The sequence below is a fragment of the Charadrius vociferus genome, unplaced genomic scaffold (assembly GCF_000708025.1).
Source record: "Charadrius vociferus isolate BGI_N301 unplaced genomic scaffold, ASM70802v2 scaffold414, whole genome shotgun sequence".
Taxonomy (NCBI): Eukaryota; Metazoa; Chordata; class Aves; order Charadriiformes; family Charadriidae; genus Charadrius; species Charadrius vociferus.
Genome location: NW_009648079.1, coordinates 1,735,556 through 1,759,227, shown reverse-complemented (window position 1 = coordinate 1,759,227; position 23,672 = coordinate 1,735,556). Strand labels below are relative to the sequence as shown.

The following is a 23,672-nucleotide window of genomic DNA, read 5'->3' as shown; positions in this document are numbered from 1 at the left end:
AGGGAGGTGGCGCGGGGGCCCAGCCCGGGCAGCCGTCGCCGCTCCTCCACCTCTCCCCAGCAGCCTCCCGCCGGCGTGAGGCGTTAAGAGACCGCAAATCCGTCAGTGCCGAACCAGCAAGGGGGGGGGTCCTTCTTGCCTACCTGAGGTTTAGCCAAGCAAGGAGAATGCGGAGCAAACCTGCCCCTCGGATGCATCCGGGAGGAGCAGGAGTAGTAAGTAATCCACGGGATACAACGTGAGGTGCTGTGGGTTTGACAAGAAGCCGTCCCTCTGCTAAGCTCTACTCTAATACGGAGTAACGGATTTTCGGGTTCCTGCAGATTGGGCTTCTGTTTCAGGCAGGAATTAGTTGTGAGAATCTGGCATTCCCTTAACGTGTTTTAAGTTAGATGCTTTTTAACAGAAAATATTCATAGATGACTACCTCGTAACAAACAGCACGGTGGAAGAAAAGTTAGGCTATATTCTATTGCAGTTACCATCTCCAGCACCTGTGTTTTTCCTAAGAGATGGAAAGACACATAACCCAAAAGTAATTCCCAGGAGGTTACTGCTTCTAAGCTGGTTCTTTATGCAAAAATCAGCACCACTTTAACTTAACAGTAAAAAATGTTTGCATCCTCCATTTATTGTTAACATAGTGATGTGGTTCACTCTCTGCATGAGAAGGTGGTAAGGGAAGAGAAGGTTAAGCCATTCGGCCTTCTTAGTAACTCATGATCTGTTTTCTAATTATGCGTCCAACTAATTTATTTTCCATACATCAGAGTTCAATACTGTAATCATGTTTCTTGAAGTGCCACCATTGTAATTGTGGTCATTCTTAAGTTTTTTAAGTGGGGGAAGCTTGTGATCGTTGTTTACAGCATTTCCTCACTTGCGTAACTCAAGCACAGGCCCTTTGTATTTTATGCAACTGTCAGTGGATGGTGAGCAGAAAAGACAAAAGATTTAGTGAAAACAAGGCATATGATTAAACTGGGATTTGCTCATAATTTTGATATTTGATAGCAACTGGATGCTCTAATAGACAGGGAGCCCCTGAAATGTTACACTGCGGAATGCAGATATGTAGGGATATTTTTTTTAAATACTGATACAAAACCTCATTTCAGAGATTTCATCCTTTTCTAAAGCATAGCCCAGGCTCTGCTTTTCATCACGGAGGTTAAAACTCTGAAGGACATTGGGATCACTTGATAACATACCTGCTGAAGGACAGAATTCTAATGCCCTTTCCTATATAGCTTCCATTCTATTTCTTCAAAACAAAGCTGCTTAATGAATTCAGCATATCATTCAAGGCCTCCCCACCTGACTGACTCCTTGGAGGCCTGGCTGTTCCCTGCAGAATTACACAGCACAGGCCACCTGCCTGGGAGTCAAATCAAGGAGAGCATCTCAGCAGGCTTTCTGCCCTGCAGCAAAGGTATATCATGCCAGAAACTTCTTCAGCAGCCACCTTCCTCCCTGTTTTGGCTTTTGTGTCATTGGAAGGGTGGATCCACCATAAGTACTCTGTAGTCCCTTGAAAGCAACATTTGATCTTCAGCACCCGTGCTCAGATGAAGTCTGAAAATGCCTAATTTTTTTCCCATGTCTTCTCCATGACCTATCGGGACCTGCTCATGGATATTCCTGGAGACTGCACAGTCATGCCGGGCTTCTCTTGCATCTGCAAAATTGGCAGAGCTAATCCTAGTGAGCCTGGCCTTTTTTGGTGGGGTATAGTGTCTTCTGTATCAGCTTCTTCTACCTACCCTCACAGAGCTCTTGTCCCAGGGAGTGAGACCTGTTTCCATTTTCTTCCCTTATCTGATGGGGTGCTACAACCAGGAGTGGGTTGCTCAGGAGCAGAAGGGAACATTCAGTATTTCTGGAGAAAAATAGCTTAATTTTGCACAGAATAATTCATTATTTGTTGGCCAATAGAGGGAGAGGCTGATTTGGCTGGGAGGGGAAAGCTATGGGTAGCCCCTGCCCCCCAGACTGCCCTGTGGCGAGTATGTAGACATGGTTAGGGGCAGACACTGGAAGGCATGTTTTCTTTTCCTGAAATTATGTGCTTTAGCTACTTCCCTGTAACGGCAGACAAGGTGCATACTGCTGTGTTGAACATCCTCACCCTGTAGGTGGGCAATGCAAGTTCAGAACCATAGAACTTATTTGAAAAAGCCCATCACTGTGACAAAGCTTCCCTGGATGTAGCTGAATGAGGGTAAACAAGGTGCTGTGGTGGAGTGGGCTAATAGAACTGAAAAGCTTCTGATATCTGCTGGTTTGGATACCCGGGCTGTGCAGCATCTGCTGGCCTTTAGTGACCGCCCACTGGGCCCTCAACACTCACCTGCTGCTGACTTGAGTGGAAGGTGGGCATGCAGCTAACTCCCTCTGAGGGTCTGGGCCAAGTGCATGTTTATCCTTATTAGTGCGTCTATTGACTCTGGTAGTAAGCTGTTTATAACACTTCAAAAGGTTTGGGGGGATTAATTTCCTTCAAGGGGCTGTTGATTTCCCCTAGTGCTTTGATAGGTGGAGGTAAATATGTTTTTGTCTGCAAGTAGCTTGAGGGAGAGAGTTATTCTTACAATGTAAGAGCAGAGGCTGGTTTTAAAGCGGTCTCCCATCAGATGTGAACTGGTGTCTGCAGGAAGAAACCTGCTACACTGGGGAGTATTGCTGAAACTGTAGACCTGTGATGTGCTAAACACAGTTCAAGCATTCGGTGTGCATGGAATCAAATACAGCTCATTTTCATCTGTAGGATGCTTTGCATCAGCTGTATCCCTGCACTTGGAGAAAAGGAAACTGAATTTGCAAAGCGTCCTCTTTTCTGCCGTCGTACAAAGCAAGGCTTCCTCTTTCTAGGGTGTACTCAGTGAGTGCTTTCTGTACTGTCTCAATCATTTTCAAGCCAGTGTCCAAAACCAAAACACGGGGTGCCAGCGTATAATCAAAACACAGTATGATCCAAGCAACGCAGTATAATCAAACTGTGTTTTCCCACTGTGAAGGAGGAAAGGGGAGAGGGACTTGGATCTACTTCTCAGGTGGAGAGCGTAATCAATGTCTCTGTGCAAAGGAAGACAATTTATTTAGATGCTAGAGTCTGAAACCTCATTTTCAGGTTTTAACTTAGGTAAAAGTAGGTTCTTAGCCTTAGTGTAATCACGTCGTCAAAATTAGAGAGATCTCTACTGATAGTTCCTTTCCCTAATTAAAACATTGATCTTCTCCTGCTGTATATGGCTGGGAAAGGGAAGGATTTCAACAGCGCCCAGTCTTTCTCTGACAGACAGTTCAATGTCAGGCAGCTGGAAGAGAAGTAAAACCTTCAATTTAAATGCAAAAGTTTCCATTTAAATTCCAGTGTATAGCTTAAAGATTTCTGGCTCCCGTTGAGTGGCTGACTGGCCATCGCCAGGCAGGTGTGCGCTGAATTCTTCATTAGCCAGAAAACTGCTCCCCAGCCGGAGGCAGCAGGAGTAGCTTGGGGCTGCTCGGAGCATTCGCAGCCCCAGAGAGCTGAACCATGAGGTGTGAGGCAAGTGCGAGAAGCTTCCAGCAGATGTCTCTGCCGTGCAGTGTTGCTTCCCCGGTCCACTTTCGGTGTTTGACAGATACCTGCAGATTCATATAAAGCATATGAACCTTTTGCAATTGTTATCCAAATTCTTGTAAAGGCATCAGTCATGAAAACGGTGCCTCATTTTTCATTACAGTTTATTTAATTGCCTTAACATAGCCATTTCACTGAACCCTCATAAAATCATTCTGAGGTTAACAATGAAATTACTATTTCCCCTTTCATGAATACAGTTGCAGTGATAACAGCATAACATAACCCAGTAGATGTCCAGGACAAATGGTCTGGAAGAGAAATGAGATTTTCACAGGTGTCTCTCCCACTTTTCTATTTGAATTTCAGTTGGTCTGCATGCTGATACAGCTTGCTGTGGTGTGAAAAAAAAAATATAAAAATCAGAGACCTTTCATTGAAGAGACAAAGCAGGTTTGGCACTTACTGGTCTGGTAACTGAGAGTTTCTCTTCCCGCTTCACCAAAGTGCCATTTTGGGTAGGTTTTGCAAGGCCAACAGCTGAATGGCAGTTGTGAGATTGGCTGAATTCTCCCCAGCCACCGGCAGCCTGGGTTAGTGGGGCTGAATTGTGTCTTGGCTTGGATTTGTGCTGATGTCTGGACCACATCATCCACCTTCTGCTCATCTCGAGTGTCCTGTGTGGAGGCAGGGAGAACGATACCGCAGTAACTCCGGGGGTGACAGGAAGACTGATTGCTTGTACAACCATTTGGTGACAGCAAGGTGCTGCAAAGTGCAACCGAGAGCACAAGGAGGATGATATGGCTGGGAGTCTCCTCATCTGCATGAATCATGATAGTGATAATGATAATGAACAAGAGTCCCAGCAGTCTCCCAGGAGGCCATTTTCTCATTCACGTTGTTGCTGTGTATATGAAATCCATACAGATGTCAGTCAGGCTTGTCAATTTTATCTATTAGGAATGACAACAAAAGGTTAAACAGAGGAATGCGCGCAAATACAGCTGCCTTAACAGCAAGCTCCCCAGGCAAAGGAGAAGAGGTTTTGCAATATGTGTGGATAGAGAAGTCCTGCTTTTCTTCTTGTGGGGTACTGAGGCTAAAGTCTCAGAATATCTGTTTTACGATTATTCTTTTCCTGCAAGTATCACCTCGAGTACATCAGTGGGTTTGTATGCTGGATAAGAACTTTTGGGCCTTTATAGTGAATCTTTCCACTAACACAGAAGATCTATTTCAATTATCCCTTATAAATAGTGTTATGGTACTCCAGGAGTAACTGTGCCATGCCTATTTTCATAGAAGAGCTAGTCCCTGACCCAAATTATTTCTAATCCAAGTATACAGGAGAAATAATAGGTAAGAGAATGTATTATTCCCCTTTACACAGTGTGAAGCTGAGGAACACAGAAATTCAGTGACTCAAGAACAAACAACAAACCTGGAGGCCAAACACAGTTTGAAGCAAGATGTCTCAAAAAACATTCCAGAGAGCTCATGACAACATCAGCCTTCTTCCATTCTTTTAAGGAAAGGAGTCTGTAGTAAGAGGGGTCAGCAAAAATCTGATGGAAGAGAAGTGTCCTCATTTATAATTGCTGCTTGGGCAAAGTATTAGTGGCATTTCCTAATGATCTTTATGGCACATATCTGTCCTGCAGGAACCAGAATTGTCATTATTGTGTGAATATCCAGAATACTTCAGTTTAATGGATATGTCGTTCAAATACGACTAAGATGTGAGCAAGCTCATCTAGCATTATACAAACTCAGTTTGGTTTTATTTCGGAGTGCGATATGTGAAACCAATAGCACTTGACAGCATAACCCACAATGCTTCTTATGTACTCTAGTCTGTCTGAAATAGGGAGGGAAATGTCGAGAGCACAGAAGAAGAGAACTCGGGCTCATCAGCCTAAGTCAAGGTCTTTAGTGTTGCTTCGTACCTTCCCAGAACCTCTGGTCAATTGGCATCTACTTTGCATTAGTCTTTGCCTGTGCCAAGGCTTGCAACGTACCTGGAGGGCTCTTAAACCTATTTCTGACAATATTGATGGAATCATTCCGACATTAGTCAGATTACTCTTACAAGACAAGCAAAGATGTTAGCCACAGTGTGTCTTCTTTTCTCAGCATCACTCCCCCATGCACTGTCATGTGAGTAGCAAGTGTCTGTTTAGCCTGGAGAGAAGTTTGTTGGAAGCAGATACTGTAAAGTTAGAGCCATTCTAGAAGAAATGTGCACAACTACGGAAAATGATCCATCCACAGAAGCAGAAATGATTCTTTCTGTGCAATCACAATAAAATGAAAGTCCCATGCCAGCTTTCTCGCTCTTTCTTGAATGATTGTGCTGCATATAGGTCTGCTGGACTGCATCAATACCTTCTTGCAGCCAATAATTCGTTGCCATGCTTTTGGCTCAGTCCTGCTGCTCAGATATGCAACTGCATGCTTTTGCCTATTTGAAAAATCAGCTATTGCATATGCATACAGCAGCACAGTAGTAGACTTTGCAAGATATGTGAAATTTGTGTGCCAGCATATTTGTGGGCACTGAGCCCTTAAGCTTCAGAATATTTTTACCGAATACAAAATACCGATAAAAATGCAACAGTATGTTTATGTTGTGGTTCTAAGAAACATTTCTGACTATGTGCAAACAGTGTCGTTGGGCAGAACTGCTTTTTTTTTTTTTTTGCTGTTCTCAGCACATAGCACAAAGGGAGCTGGGGCTGTTGGCATGCTGAGGTGCTCCTACAGTACCAATAATTACAATTAAATGGCAGTGTGAGGGAGGGAAATCTCAGAAAGATGTAACAGAAGTATATTCATTTCTGCTGAATTATTGAGACAGAGAATGCATCTCTTCGTATGTTCTGGAGAAGCCCCAAATGTTTCCCATCTCAGTAGAAAAGCTCTCTTCTTGCTGTCAGTCGCTCCCAAAGTAAGCAGGGCTGACAGATTGATTCTTTCAGATTTTCCCTTTCCTAAGGACCTTGGCAGCTTCAGCTGCAGGAACAACAAACCTATTCCTTTTTTTTTTTTTTTTCCTTACCTCTCTACTCCCACCGTAGCTGTCCTCTTTCTCACAAGGTGATGTAGATTCACTTCATATCATGTAACATCAATACTTCACTCTCACTTTACTGAAAAGGATCCAAGGTACAATACAACGTGCTACCTGTCCTCTGTCTGCCGTATGCTGTGGTTACCATCTTCCATGCTTCCATTTCAGAAGCAGGTAGATATGACAGAAGAACTGTAGGATAGATACAGATATATAACGATGTACCACTCAAAAAGAATATAGTTAGGCAAGTGCTACACTATCTACAATACCTGCAATATTTGTATATCAGCAAAATAAACCAAAACCAAACGTTAATAAAGGTTTGCAATTTCAGTGGTAAATAGTCCAAATTGAAAGATCTGTGCTTGCATTCTTGTTGCTGTTACATTAATTTAAAACAAAACAATAGTTGATATCATGGTGTGTATGGACACAGTAATATCCAGCTTTTTGAAGTTGGATTACACATTCTGGCTGAATATAGGGAAAATATGGCACATCCAGATAGTTCCAAAGGGTAAGTGATTGGGAGCCAAATAGTTAAACCTCTTTGGTGATTTGATTTCGTACAGTATATCTCCCATAAAATAACACTGAGTTTACTGTTACCTGCAGTCACTGAGGGCTGGTAATTCACCGCCATTCTGTTTCTTTGTTCTGATTTCTGTGTATGGGTAAGAATGCTACGGATAAACCTGTTTCTGTGTGACTGGTTTATATATTTTAGTTTTGAATTGCACGGCCCTAAAATCTGATCAGGACAAGCAAAGCCTATTTATTTTTTCTGGAAAGTTCATTAGCCAAAAAGCTTCGCTAGCTTAAACCTTTCCCCAGTTCTCAGAAGAACTCTTTAATTTTTTTTTAGTGCAGATTGATAGATTTTAGCCCAAATGTGTGATAAACAGTTAGGAACAGAGCTCTTCCTGTAAAAGGCAGTCCTAAGAAAAATGTGGTTTAGTTTGCAGCCTACGATAATCTTAATAAGATAATTCATGGAGGGCCTGTCAGGAAAATCAGCTTACCATCTCTATGCCATTTTTAAACAACATATATCATCTATCTCTTTTTCCTCCTCTTTTGGCAGAAACATGAAGCTTTCTCGATCCTGTACTAAAGGACAGCAAAAGAAATGGAGAAAAAAAGGCAGTTTTCTTTTTAAGCACAAACATTTTACATGACTTGGGGGAAGTGATTGTTGCTGGGAAACTGATCCACCTCTCTGTTCCTCCTGCTGCTGATCTCCGTCCAGCCGGGTGCTTTGCAACCTCCCTTGCACCCGTGCTGTGTGGCACCGCCGGCTTTTCCAGCTCGTGGAGCATCAGGAGAGCCCTGCACACAAAACATGGTGAATCACGTGCCTGCCCCTCTGGGGAGAGCGCACAGTCTGATAATGCCGTCTGGTAACATAGTCTTCCTGGCTCATTTTCCGCAGTTAACCAAAAAGTCCATTGCAAAGCCAACTATGCAACAATATTTAGAGCTAAACAAAATTGAGAAGGTCAGGGTCGGGAAGAGAACTGTTCATGATGAAAGAAAAAGGCTGCATTTGTTGTATAGTGCTTTAATTAGCCAAACTGTCTGATTCAACCTGCTCTCACCACCGTTGTGCCTTTCCACGTCTATTTTCCAGCTCTTATTTTTTTAATATAACATAAATGTTCTGTTTGCCATTACATTTCAGTTATTGTATGTGACTATAACATTTGGCTTTTCTATCTGAGCAGGCTCTGTTCCATCTGAATGGCAAAATGGTTAGAGGATCTCAGTAGTTAGAGAAGGAAAAGCCGTATTAGACTGGAGTCCATCATCTTGTAAGGGTATGGCACAATACCATGACAGAGGCCATATCAGATATTAAATTGATATAATACAGAAGTGCTTTACACTATCTGAAATTATGATGAGAGTGACCAGCCCAGGAGTGGATTTCTTGTGGTGCAATAGCTGGGTTACCCTAGGAGCAAGAGGTAATGCCCAGACTACTACAAGGAACAGACTGCCGGGTTAGTTCACACAGTTAAGTCTTCTCCAGCATCATCCCTGTGCGTTTGGGACTGTCAGGTCCCAAGCGACATGCTGTTGCACCACCAGCAGCATGCTGTGATCCCATCGGCTCTTGCTAGCCAAGTGGGAAGGGGCTGATGCAGCCCTTAGGGCTTGAAACAAAATCCGTCAAAGCCGAGGGGAGTTTTAGCTGTGATTTCAGAGCAAACTGATGCCAGGCTCTGCATAGCCCCGGAGGGAAGGACAGGGTTCGGTGCTGCGGTAGGTGGCACTCTGTCCCCAGTCAGCCCGCCCTCCATCCCCGCACTCTTGCAGGAGGCACTGGGCAGTTGGAGATGGTATATTTTTGCTTAGCATCTAAAGGCAACTCTGATGGCTTGCTGGGAGGATGAAAAATCCCATGGCATGTTTGCAGAAGAAGGGATATAAACCTTTTGGTATCCTGGCTGGACCCAAAATTAAATGGATCTGTTCTATCTAATTTCTCCTGCATTTTAATTGATGCAGCTGTAACTGCTGCCTTGCTTCTCCCAGACTGAAGCAGGCTTTGAAACAGCCCTTTAATATATATTCCCTTACTCCTCCCCTGCAAATGTCAGGTAAAACGGCATTTAACAGTGCTTGTTAAATTTGTACTGCATATCAGTACAGTTGTCGAAACTGGCACCGAAGAAATATCCTCTTTCATAACTATTTTCTGCTGATTTTTTAATCAAACTATGAAACTATGGAATTGAAATGCTTTTACACTCTTGTGCTGCTGGAGGTACAATTGTGAGACAAGGTATATCTTTAGTGCAATGCTTTAAACTCTCACAACAGTTTTTTCTCTCAAAATAACTTGTAAAAAAATACATTGCACCAGGTGCCCTGGTTTCATTTCTGCATGCTCTCTTCTCAGAGGTTTCACATAGCTCAGAAATGGAAAGTCAAACTACACAGCATGCATTTGCTGCTGATGGGCATATACACAGGGGTAGACTAACAAAACCACCACATTTCTTCTCAATACAGTGTACATTTCCAGTGCTGAGTAAATACTAAACACAATGGCTGAAAGATTCTGTTACTAAGGCAACCAACGCGGATGTTATCTTTAAATATATATACATACTCCCTATGCTGCTCAAAATAAAAAGTCCTTGTCAAGATTTGATGAACTGAATTCTTGATGCGATCTGTCTTATAAAAGGCTAAATGTGGGTGCCTCGGACTGGACTTTCGGGTTGACAGTAAGAGTAAGAAGAGAAGTTGATGGAAAGGATCATGATTCTTAAGTTGCAGGGTATTGGCCAACTTGTACAAAATAGGGGTTAGGACAAAACTTTTCTAAGGCCTGTGTATGCAATAAGTGCCTTCACGGAATTCATATATGTAAATATTTCATAGCATCTCCTTCTAAGACAGCTCTTTTTGCTTGCTATGTTAGGCAGACCAATGTATTTGTCTAGTATGGTAATCCTTGTTACTAATGAGCCTAAGCAAAGGAATGCCCTACGGCATGGAGTATGGTGTGTAGTCTGTATATCTTGCTATTAGTATTTGTTTCCGTATACATATTTTCAGTATTAGAACACGGCATATACTATAGTAAGCAAGTGTGCATAACTCAGTGCTGCTCCAAAAGAGTGAGGAGTCTAGTTGAGGCACTACTTACACAGTAGTTCTCATCCAGCTGTCTTGGCCACGACTGACTGGTTTTTTGCCATAAATGTTTATTTTGAGAACCACTCAGCTATACTGCGTACCCAATGAAAAAAGAAGAGTTCCCTCAGTGGGTGTTTAGTGCTCATGCTTATGCTGGTGAAGTGTCAGTTTAACTCAGGACTGAAAATTCCCTCAGCAACAACACCCCAGCAGGGAGGGTGTCTGAAAGCCCAGAAATTCATGGGCTGACCTAAACCATCCTTGGAGGCAATATTTGGTTTCATGGCACGTGGCCTGGGGAGTACGTATACTTGGGTGGACCTTGGACCGGACAAGTTTGCAGCTTCTCACAACTCACCATGCTTTCCGCGAAGTAGTACAGGTAATAATGAGGTCTATATTAAAGTTTTTAGGAGTTACTTTTTTTTTTTTTTTTTTTTTTTTTTTTTTTTTTTTTTTTAGAGAATATTTAAATAACTCCAGCTCAGTGCCCTATCCCAGCAGCTTGGGACACTAAATGAAGTTATCTCTGACAGTGTTACTCAGCCCCACACATTCAATGGCACTGAGTGTCTCTGAAGAGCCTGTTATTGGTGTGTGTAAAAGGGGTCACGGAATAAGCTTGAGAAACAGTGGAATGGTATTAGGTGAGACTTTATCCTCCAAGTGAAGTCTCAACCCCGATCTGTCTCTCACAGCCATAAGTACTGAGGCAATTAGCAAATACTTTTTCCATGTTCTCTGTTATATCTAAAAATTTATTGTCTGGAATTGGGGAAATTCACTTATGGGCAGAAAGATTTTCCACTGCTTTTTTTTTTTTTTTTTTTTTTTAACCCCGAGAGAAGTGTCCGTCCCCTTCTCTCAGATCATGTAATAAGGCCAGGAGGTCCTTATCCATGTCCTGTAGTTAGGTTGCTCTCTCTCCATGGCTTGAGTCCAAGTACTTTCAGCTCTTTTCAACATCTCAGAAGTGACACCATTCTGTTCCCATTTTTAGAAAATACCAGTGATACACCGAGGCTGAGAAAAATCCTTGCTCCTAAATAAGATGTTCTGGAAGAAACTTTTCTTGTCTCATTTCTTTCCCAGCCTTTTCAGAGGTTTCCCTCGTGTGGTCATAAAGGCGGTGCTGGTAATTAGGAAAGCTCTTCGTTCCAAGCACAATTGATACAGTCCTTTTGCCAATTATCCCCCAACAGGGATAATAGCATTTTATTATCCTTAAATCCAAAGGTTAAATGCGTTTTAACCGAAGTGCCCAAACCCTTAACTGCAATGTAAATGAGGTCTGCCCCATATAGTCGTTTTCCTGGCTTACCAGCAGCTGCTCGAGGAATGCACCTTCCCCTTGGAGGCCTCCATCCATCTGGAGTTCCCAAGCCGCCCTTAGGCTGCGCTTTCCCCTTTTCATCAACAATAAGCTCCTTGCTCTCAAAACCTTCAGGGAACGTGGATTACACACGCATGGAAATAGGATTTTTAGTAACAAGTAGCCAAATGTTCAGATGTCTCCTCTAAAGACATTTTTGCTTCTAGTGAAAAAAAGAGCCTGATCCCAATAAGGAATCTATTGCTAAATTAATAATAATTTTAAAAACCCCTCAAGTCTGAGATACATTAAAATACAAGGTGACATTTGAATATGTACTGTGGGTCAGACTCTGGTGCTCTAAGGCACATTGAGTACTGTTTTACTTGCAAGTAGTTCCATTAATTTCAGTGACCCAGTTATGGAGTAAGACACCACTCAGCAAGAGAAAAGATGTTAAAAATCTGCCCACAGTATTTGATGATAATTTGATTTCTGTACTGCCTCCCAGACCCAGTCATCCTGTTCTGCTTTCACCACAGTGCAGTACCTCTTTCATAGATGCTGACATCTCTAGACGGCTGTCAGCCTTTGTGATGAAGAATATTAGAATACATTGTAGCTGTGTCAATAAAGCAGATATGCATCCATTCATGAGGAGGGTATTTTTTCCAGTGATTTTTATAAAATTCCTTGGATTTTTTTCTTTTAAGTTTGATATTCAGGTTTCTGTGACTATGGTAACTTCTGTGCATTTGCATATTGTAGGCTGTGCAGCCACAAAGCTGCATTGGAGATAATTGATTTTCTCCCTGAAGTAATTTGGTGCTCTTCACTTCAGAGATCATCCTTTGGATTATCGACTCCTTATTATTAGTCATTTGCAAAATTATTGCTATGGCTATGAGGTTCACAGCCCTGTCAGACTTTTGGCTTCTTTTCCTCAGGGTTTGCTTCCTGACCAGGAAGGTTTTAATCCTCTTGTGCTTGTGGAAAAAAAAAACCCAAACAAAACAAAAAAAACCCCAAAACCGGCTAGCACTGCTGGCACCCTCTCCCATACGGCTGACATTTCAAATCAGTTCTTTATCAACACATGCTTCTTGCTTGCCTTTACGATAGCCTCAAAAAACGTTACAAAGAGCTTGGTCAGTGATGATAACCTCTGCAGAGCACTGTCATACAGCAAGGAGAGGAGTGTTTCCAGATGACTATGGTATGTTAGCAAATAAGCAGTTTGTGTTTGCACTTGACTACACTGTCACCTTTTTCAGTGTTTCACAGTTGGTCTAACACTTTGTTTATGATAGCTCCACCCCATTTTTTTTTTTCTGTTTCAAATGAATTTAAAACCTCTCTCTAGGCTAAATGGTACCTAAACTGCCTGCCTGCAATTAATTGTATTATTAGGAAAAAAATTTCCAAATTATCTGAATAGCCTTTGAAGATTCAGAGTAGACCAAGCGAGTGAGCCTTTTTGGTTTGGATTGGATGTTCTTTTAATGACAAAAGGTGAAATTCATGTTTTAGAAAAGTTTCACCAAATGTATTGATAGCTATTAAACTTCTAAAGCATGATGGTTGCTTATGTTGTTTTTCAAAGCATTTAGGACTTCACAGAGTGGTAGTGATAATCTAAATATAAGCAAATGTTTGAGATTCTGCTATTTTGCTGTTTGTACTCTCTTTTCATAGCAAGAAAGCGGCGTTTATCAGGCTCTGTAGTGTTCAAACACTGCGGGTAGTAGTAAGAGTGGCTCAATCCTTCCATTAGCATCTGTGGTTTCCTGCTTCCATCTTTGATGATTTCTGGCTTGCAGTTGAGGTAATCATTGAGTAGGAAGGACCTGGGTTTAGTTGTGCAGTTGTACCTGAACTAGGCATAGGGGTGAAATGTTCTTTTGGTTGTAAATCAAGCTCTGTGAGCTTCCTGCCGAGCTCATCTTCCTGTGGGAAAAAAGAATGCAGAACTGGGATTCAAAAATATATATACAGTTTTACTGATGTCCCAGTCATGGTTTCCATAGTGCTGGAGAAAGACTGTTGTGGAGGTGTGGCATTTTGGGACAAAACATGGGCTAAAAGTAAGGCCTGTGCCTACTGATAACATTTCTTTCCTTGTATTGTGTTAATTTCAGCAGTATTCATATACACGCGCATGCATGTGCGTGTACACAAGCCTCTCATTCTCCTCTGAAGTGATAGCTTTCTGTTTATTAGGAGCCCTCATCATCTGCCTGTGAGGGGCTCAGGAATAACCCCATGTGCTGGAGAAGGACTCTGAGTTTCATGAGTCTTATCCTATCCCTGACAGACGAGTCTCTAATCTCAGCCACATATTTCTCTGGTAAGGGCAATTCCGCAGTCTTCTCTGTAAACTTGTTCCATTGCCTAACATTTCCAATAGTTGTAACATTTGCCTAATATTAAATCTAAATTCCCCCTTGCTGCATCTTAAACCCATTACTTCTTGTTCTGTCCTTGTTCTCTAATGAGAATAATTGGTCTACGTCCTCTCCGTAACAGCCCTTTGCATATTTGTAGACAGTAATGCTTCCCCTCAGTCCTCTTTCCTCCAGACCGAGCAGGCCCTGCTCTCGTAACCTTTTCTCAGAGGTCTTATTTACTAACTCTTTAATCATTTTTGTTGCTCTCATCTGAACTCTCTCCAATTTCTCTGTCTGTTTTAAAATGCGATGCCCCAAAATGAATGCCGTTCTCCGAGCGAGGCCTAGCCGATGCTAAGTAGAGCAGAATAATTATCTTGCTTGTTTAACATGAGGTATTCCTCAACGTGGCTCTCGCCTTGTCTGCCAGAGCTCAGTCCTCTGGCCTCTCCGTCCATTTGTTATCCTTTGTAACCCCACAGAAAACAGGAGCTTTCTAATGCAAATAAATTACATCCCCATGTCTTAATTATCCCCCTTTCCAAAGGAGAGGCACTCCTTTCCCCATCTACTTACAACATGGAGGAGCACCCAGCAGCCGAGCCATCAAGTCTCGGGGAGGCCCAGGAGGTTCTGATGTTCCTCACCCACCTCACCCCACAGCTGCTCCTCACCGCATGCCATCGTGCTCCCCGTCCCCATGCCAGCCCAGGGACTGTCACCTCCCACGCCTTCCCCTCACCCGTGCCCCACGTGCCGCTCATGGCGGCCCCCACTGCCGGGATGCTTTCCCCATGTGCTGTTAATGGAGACCAGGGCTGCCGTCACCCAGGGCTGTGAAACCCCCCAGCCTCCAGGAGGTGTTGCTGGGTGAGGAGGTTCCAGCTTGGCTGTCCTTCTTACGGAGGCATGAGGCTGGCAGTTTCCCCACTGTCTCCCCACATCACCGCACAGTTCGATATTACTTCTCGGGCAAGACCAAGCACAGAGCTCAGGATGGCTGCTGCACACCCATGTCAGAGAGCAGTGCATGGGCAGCCCTGCTGAGAGCCCACTTTTGGGTGAGGTGCAGCTCACCATTTTTGGTGAGGATTCACCACTGCCCTTTTGGCCTCATGACTTGGCCATCAGGTTTCCCCAGTCTGCTGCAGCTCTGGAGACCTGCACAGGGGGTCTCGCACGGATGGGGAGGACGGGTATGGGGAAGGGGGATGGCTGCCACCGGCACGCTGGTGACAGAAGTAGCAGGGTCAGAGGAGGAAGAGGACGTTAATTTTTTCAGTCACACCCAGCGAGTGGGTGTATTTGTCTTAATTCAGAAACGGTTATGAAGGCAAGGGGTTTTATTTTGTTTTTGTGCCCATACTGTGAGTGGTTCGCTTAAGCATCATTCCTGAGACTTGTTTGGACACTTGGTGGGGAAGGTCTGAGGGGTGAGGCCACTTTGCAAAGGCTGCCTGGCAGCATGGGAACTGCTGGGGCAGCGCAGCCTGGCAGCTGGTGGCAGCTGGTGGCTCGCTGCCCGTGCCAGGCAGGCACTGTTTCACAGTTCCCTCGCAGACAGCAGCTAAGAGGTTATTTCCAAGTTCTGCACCAGCTCACGCCAGCGAGAGCTGAGGTGCTGCTGCCCTCAGAGGTACATGATGCAGGGAGAACATAGAGAAACACAGGGTATCAGTCCTAATAGCAGCCACCAGCATTTCGTGTAGGAGCCTTTAGCAAAACTTGTGTCTCTTTATGTTACAATTTACGTCCATAAGAGGGACAGCGATACTTCCCAAGGACTGCCATGTGACATACTTATAACGTCTGACAGGCTTTGGAGCTGAATCCAGAGCTGTGTCTTTCAAATACCCCCTTTGACTTTGCAGAGTTTGGAGTTGGCCCTGGAGACCCTCTGACTGGAAGCGCTACTGAAGATGATTACTTCTTTCAGAGAGCAAGACAATACCTGCTGACACACTGTTTTGCCTGCAAAGAATTAAAAACTCAGCGAATGAATTCTGCATAAATGTTCCAGTCTCAGACTTCGAGGGAGAATGCAAGTGGTAAAAATACACACGCATTCCAGGCTCCGTGTTCAGCAAAGGCGGTGGGCCAGAGCTTCAGCTTTGCTGAGTCCACGTTTGTTGAAGCAAAGTGAGGAACTGGTTATGGCTTCCTAACTCCTTGCCTGGCTGCCAGCCCACAGCCAGGTTGGGGCAGCCAGGGAGCTGCTCTGACACGTAGCATCTTGCGACATCTCCAAGGCCTTCGTCACGATGAATATGGATGGACAGTGGTGTAACCTGGGTGCATCCCCTGCGCCCCTCTTTCTTGTCTCTGCCTCCCCTGCTGACATGCCCCTTGGAGCAAAGGTGGCAAAGGAGCAGCTGTGCGCTCTGAGGGAATGTTTCAGTGATGGCGATCAGTCATGCATGCAGGTAGCATAGCTTCTCTTTTTTACCTCAGCACCTCTTAAGTGATGCAGAGAACATGCCCACAATTTACGAGGCTCGTGCTGAATGCAGCCAGCGTCATTGACTGCTACATTTTTCCAGATCGGTGCACCAGTATGCTGCTTAATAGACCTCTGGCATAATGTGCAATGGTACCGAGCTATACCTTAGAGCTAAAAATGAGGAGACAGGAAGAGATGAACAGCATAGTTGTTTTTCATGCCACAGAAAGTGAAATTACACAGGAAGTAAGTCACCTCCTGAAGAGACTAGACATAAGAGGAGTTATCTTTCTAAGTTAAATTAAAAAGGATGATTAAATGCCAGATAGTTAGAGCACGTATGGCGGGTACTGCACAAGCACTTTTCTTGCTAAGAAAGTGACCACGTAAGTTACCAACTGACTTTAAAACAACTGAGAAAGTGTAGTTGTGAAAATTGCTACTGCTGATTTACCTTCTGTCAGGAGTGGGAGAAACCAGCTTTGGCTCGGTGTATTACTTCATACAGCATTAAAATACTGTGACTTGTAAAGAGCGCCTGAACATGTGAGGACATGGTGTCTGGGTTGTTCCATGCTTGACTGATAACTTGCATGGCCCTCACAAAAGCTTCACATATTGAGCAAAGAACCGTGAAACCCAAACCCAGCTGACTGCATAGTCTGCTGTGTCTTTTGGCTTTGCAAAGGTATGGGACACTGGATTCAGATAAGCTGACTGAAGGTGGGGACACTGGAGCAATGTCTCCTCAAACCTCTTCTCAAACCAGCATCTGTTTGGCATTTCTTGTTAGCCAGGGTCAATATACCTGCCAGAGGAAATAATTTTCTCGGGGAATTTCACTTCCTGTCCCAACACTAACCCTGTTCTGCCTCAATCACAGGGGGTAAGCTAGACCAGAATGGTCCCTCCAAAGCCTTGGAGGGTTTTCAGCACAGCCTACATAGCACATATCTCTATATCAGATCTTGTACCCAAGGAAAGATTTTTTTTTCCACCTTTCTGATTTCACCCCTTCCACTTCTCGCAAGCTAGCACCTTACTCATATTTAAAGGAAAAGTACAATTCATTTTAAAGAATCTGTATCAAAACCCTTCCATTCATCTCAGCAAATACTGGCAAGTTGTAAACCTAACTACTAAGGGACAGTCCTATAAAAAGAGGAACTCATCCCATCTCTAAGCTTGCTGATTCTGGAGTTTATCAATTTTCTCGTTGTGAAGATTTGCCTCCTCCAAGAAATATGTGTATGAGTATTGTAGTTTGGGGCTTAATTGGAACTGGTCTCCTGTACAAAACCTTCCCCCACAACCTGACTTTCTTCACAAAGAGGAAAGAATTGCTGTATTACAGCAGAATAAAATTGTCTGCACAGAAAGCTGGCCCAGTATTACTATCCCACATGGGCTATTTAATGCAATCAAGCCTTAAGTTAGGACCTAACACCTATGGGCTTTTCAGCTTCCCTCTCAGTGGGAAGTTTGGGGGAATTTCTTCATAGGCTCGGGCTCTTTCAAACTCCCAGCATTATCACAAATTCTCTGACTCAGTGGAATAGTAGTTAAAAATAAAGGAGGGGGTGTGAACTCATCTCTCTGATGTCCTAGGCTGGAGAGAGAAGCAGAAAAACTTTCTTATTCGGATCAGCAGCGTATAAACTCAGTTCTTCCCTGCTTATCTTTGGTTACTTCTCCAACTGCTGTGTGAGGGCAACAGGGGAAGGAGAACACCACAGCCTAACATTTTCAGTTCATATCAAAAGCTAACCAAGCCAACTTAGCTTCTTTCTCCCCCACCCTTATAAATGCTAGTGATAATTTTTATAGGATAGGAAGAGATCAAACAGTTGTTATTGTACCTTGCTCCTTTTATATATATACTTCCAGTTGCCCATATCTACTTTGCTGCTCAGCTTCTGACAACAATAGGCTATCTATAACCTTTTTTTAAAAATAATCTTTAAAGTATGAGTGGGACAGGAAGCCCCTATACCTTTTAGAGACCAACCCTAAAAGCAGATTCCTTCTAAATCCAGCTATTCCAGTTAATAGGACTTGGCACAGCCACTACGTCTACTGTCCCAGACCTTAAAAGATAATTTATAACAGAACTTTGAGTGTTTCCTGGCTCAATGCATTTTTTAATATACTGGATCATTTGCATCAGTGTCTCTGTTCACCTTATATTTCATGAGTAAGTAAATTGTAGAAGGTTAACCTCTTCTATAAAAAAAATAGGACTTTATGTGGAAGTCAATATTGGCACAGTCTGTAGAAGAACTGTGTCTCAGCTGTCTGGGTGAATGTTTTGTCTGGCCTTTGTTGCAGTTCTTTTGGTTTTACTCAGTCTTTCTTTCTCTCTTTCGCTCTTTCTCTCTTTCTCTCTTTCTCTCTCTCTCTCTTTTTTTTTTTTTCCTCCTAAAGCTAAAAAAAGAAATTTCATAAACTAAGATTAGTATCAAATTCTTTAAATTGTCAAGTCATACTCTGGCTAGCTTTTCCCTCTATATAGTGCTGTGCGCCATGGCGAACATTTATGCTTACAGCACATGCCTTCTGGAGTAATTTATAGCATTTAAAAGCTTAGATGATCTTGTGGGCTTCTTGGTTCCTTGGTGCTTAAGTGGACTCTTGGCTCTGTAGTGGCGATTCCAGATCTAGCAGGCAGCACTGTGTCACCGCAGTGCTTGATTGCTACCATACTCATCCAAGGACATAACTAGCAGTATGAAAGATTTCTCCAAAGAGTGATGCACGCAATTAACTGAATTACTTCAACAGGGTGTAGATAGGATAGATTTAAAGTGGAACCTGTTACTGTGCCAGTGGCTGGATGAGGATCCTGCTGTGCCAGTCGAAGGGGAAGAAAATCCTTCTCTGCCAGTTCTCAATGAAGAAGTTCTTGCTGTGACAGCAGATCTAGCTCACACGCTTGATTTAATGCCCTCAATTACCATATCTTTGTAATTATCATCCATGTCTGATAAGTCTTGTGGAAACTATCAGGTCTTGAGTAGAGGATCTAGGAGTCTTGTAAGAATATAATGTCTTAAATTGATCTTTCTGTTTAATGTTTCATCACTCTGCTACCGATTGATCATTCTTTGAATAAAATGATAGCATAGCTGTATGCCAACACTTGTGATTCATTTTCACTTAGCTAATCAAAATGTTGTTTCACAAGACCCCAATGATGTTCAGGATGCCTTTTAGGAGGTATTACCTTACTCCAAGCTGGCTGACTCAGATGGTCTATTTCTTATAACATTACCAGACCAAACCCCATGATTTATGAGGCATGCTTTCCTCTAGCAAATAGTTCTTATCGGGGTACAGAACTGTTTCATTGTGAAGTTTTTCAACGAGTGAGAAATCATAGTAATTTTTTTTTTTTTTTCTGCTGAAGGAACTGCAGCATCTCAGTGTATCCTGGACCAATAAATGCACATTTTCTCTTTTTACATGAAACTTAGGGATTAGCAGAAGATTTCTAGCTGGGTCCGTACAGATCAACCGTTCATTGTTAGCTAGCCAAGCCAAGCATCTGTTTTCTCTTTATCTCATGCTGAAACCATGATGCTAAGAGTCAGACACCAACTTGTTTTTAGGGGGGGTTCTTTTAGCAATGTGAACAAATTAAAAGAAATTTTTTTTTTCTTCTATAGTCATGAACTGTGTTCATGTTTGTGGCTGAATTTTGAAAGCGTATACCCATCAGCCAGGGATGTGACTCTTACTTTTTTATGCATACTAGTTGCTCTTTTTACTCATGTAATCCTCATAAGTTAAAGAGTATAATGGAGTTTGATGTTTGCTATAGCAATGAAGTGGTAAGTAAAGATCACCTTTAGGAAGACTTAAGCAGTGAAGTATGATGAAGCAGTGAGTCAGGATACTCTAATGTAGTTAAGAGACTCTATAGTTCTCAGACTGCAATAGTAGGCAAGTGTTTATATAGGCTTTAGGGACACAGGTGAATTTTACCCTGAAAACGAAGCATTTTCCTACAGTTTTATGTCCGGTATAATTATGTTCTCAAGTTTTAGCTTTTTTTTAACATATATTCCATAAGAGTTTGTAGTAGTAGCATTGGGAAAATTGCACTGTAGCACTGAACGCTGTCTGCCTACAGCAAAGACAAAGTTCATAAAGGACACAGAAAGCACAGAGCCCCTGTTAACCTTCTGTGAATGAAGGTTTGTTAGTACACTCTGAGAAAGCAATCTTTTTTCCCCTAGGTCTTTGTACAGTCTCATATGTTTTCTTTTCTAAAGAGAGAAGACACCACTGTAGTCATTTTATAGCTATCGTCAGCTTCAAAAAGACTGTAGAAGCATCTGGTAGGGGCAGCATTGTGATTCATGATGTCAGGCACCTCCTTTCCTGTTACTTTTTGAGAAGTGAGATAAACAGCCTCTCAAACACTGACAGGTTGGATATAAGCCTGACTCAATGGTTGGTGTGGTCAGTGGCTGGAATGGCCACTGGATGATGTCCTGAAAACTGGTCAGTAATCCATATTGATTTTTGTGTCTGTTTTTTGTTTGGTTTGTTTTTGTTGGGTTTTTTAATTATTATTTTAATTAGCAATGTAATTATTAACATCTGAGAAAAAAAGCATTTCTCTAAGTCCAGTGATTCACCTGTATTTTCCTGAGTGTGATTACAAATCACATTTGTCATTTAAAAATATTACACATGTCCCTTTCACAGACCAATATGTCAGACTTCTAACCACTTGCCTTTGCTTTCTACAACATTGATGGTCCTTTAAGTTAGTGATGCTTGTGCAATTCCAGACGAGAGCTCCCAGTATTCATGTGATACCATTTCTTCCTGATTAAGCAGAACAAGTGAGCACCTGATTGACTTTTACCATAAATGCTGACATTCTGCAGCCAAAGGGGAGAGGGGGAAAAAAAAATCTTCGATAGTTTTTAAAGCACACAGGCCATTTTCAGCAAGGATTTCCATTTCAAGAGATTTGTTAGTGCACTCTTGGATTAGTGTATGCATCGAAAGCTTTACTTAGGAAGATTTTCATCCTTTGAGGCACACACATACCAAAGCTCTTTGTTGTTCTGAATCCATGATTATATGCTGAATAATGAACATTTTTAAAAGCCTTATGCAGCCACACTGTGACACCTTACCAATTTCAGCCAATCCTACTCTCTTTTATTTTTTTCCTTTAACATTTCCTAACATAAAACTTTTAGCAAAGACTTTCAGCAATTTAGAAGTTCTTCAGTGCCAGTAAACTGAATTGCTGAGATGCTGATTTTAAAAAAAAAAAAAAAAAAGGTATCTTATGCTGATTTTGTTTTAGAACAAGCTGACTAGCTGCAATTGAGGTTAATTGACCTTTATAATGGATACACAGGACAGTACTAAAGCTGTCTACATAAACTGCAAGTTTATTTGAAAGCAAATTGTGTTAATTGACATTCATTGTGCATCTTTCTGTTGTTTATTGCTAGTTGCTCATGTGAATAGTTTGTTGATATTATAGATAGGACAAACATTTGTTTCAGATAAATAGGATTTTCAGTTGAATAGGTTTTAATTAAATGATCCCCTGTACTCAATTTTGAAACTGTGAAGTACTGTAGAGTATGTAGCTAATCCTGTTATCTAGGATCTTATATTGTTGAATCATGTCTCACACAAATTTGTTTATTTTTGGCAAATAATGTCTACATTCTCTGCCAGTTGTGCAAGATTTAGGTCTTTTTCCAGAGTAAAACATGAAATTATGGTGCTGCAGAGACTGAGCTTATGCAAGAATTAGATGTGGTTGAACTGTCTCACAGGACAAACCAGTGCTAGAGCAAACATACATTCACTGCTATGTTAAAAGTGTAAGTCAGAGTATATACAGCTTCTCTCATACACAGGTCTTGTTCTGCTGGACACTCAGCCATCGTCTTTCCTTTTGTAGACCTCACTAACAACCTGTAGGGCTTGTCCTATATAGCCATAGTCTTCATGCTTTTCACAACATACAATATTTTTTTATCCTTTAACTAAGTTTTACGTATGTCCACAAATTCAGTCCAAACCAGTCAATTTTCCTATTTTTTTTCTCTAATGCAGGGAAGCCATAGCTGACAAAGTCACCGGTCACACAACCACTTCCACTAATGGTGGCTTTCCCTTCACTCTGAAAGCAAAATGAAAAAGCAACCCCTCCAAAGCCCCAGCTGGAAGCCTTTTCTAGGTTACAAAGCGCATTTTGCTTAATAAAGTTAAAATGAGCAAAGATTGCAAATACATTTTGTCTAAAAATAAAGCAGAACTAAGAAGACAGGTAGATGTCCTGTAGGCATGTTCATAGCATTAATTGAGTGGTGCAGAGCTATCAGTTACACTAATAATCTTTTAGCTCCTTCTGATACTTCATCACTGTCTTTAAATAGCCATGTAACTAGACAGACAGGCGAGGAAGTAAAATAAGTATTTACTGTATATTTTTACCACAATAGTATTTAAAGAGAAATAACTCTTCTTCCAGTAAGTTACATCTCATTTTAATATGCCGGTGTAAAGAATGATTCTAGTCATTCACCTCTTACATTAGGGATGAGAGCAAACTTAGGAGGCAAAGTAGTTAGGTAATATACAAAGATATTTCTTTGAAATCATGCAAGTTCCTCAGTTTTGCTGTATTCATTTTGCTCTAAAGCGTATTTTCCCCACATGAGTGGCATTCTCTTTCTATTTCTTTTTTACTCGCTCTCTGTAAAGTGTAAGGTTATTGCTGATAGTATTTTAAAAAGTGCTTTCCCTGGAGGATTTTTGTTTGATAGCCAGCAAGGCACTGCTCTCAAATATGATGGTGAACATTTTAAAGAGATTTGTGATATAATGTGTGTCACAGGCACAACTTAAATGTACCTTGGTTGGGTTGTTTGGTTTTTTTTTCACAGAAAAGTGGCAAAAGCCTGGGGCCTGATTTTAAACTCTGGCTGAGCTAACCAGCTCCAGGAGAGGTCACTGAGACCTGCACTGAGTACTGGGCATCCAAGAAAAGCAGGTCAGTAGTATCCAGATGGGGCTGCTTCAAAAACTGAGAGAGTAGAAGCAGCAGAGGCTGTCTGTCATGACAGCACAGTATATACTTCTGTATTCAAACTCGATCCCAAGTCACAGAGTAACTCATAACGCTTTTATGTTAGTTTGCACTCAGGGCAGCTATGATTCACACAGTTTGGCTCCTTCTGCTGGAAAGCTAAGGCTTGGGA

The 23,672-nt window shown here is 42.2% G+C and overlaps 1 protein-coding gene across 1 annotated transcript in view; it reads right to left on the bottom strand.

Annotated features, from left to right (window-relative positions):
• Positions 1-197, bottom strand: part of HSPA13 (heat shock protein 70kDa family, member 13) — a 6,476-nt gene extending 6,279 nt beyond the window's left edge. The window contains exon 1 of the mRNA XM_009883869.1: positions 144-197. Coding sequence (XP_009882171.1) covers positions 144-197 — 54 coding nt within the window. The remainder of the gene's footprint in view (positions 1-143) is intronic.
• Positions 198-23,672: the final 23,475 nt, after the last annotated feature.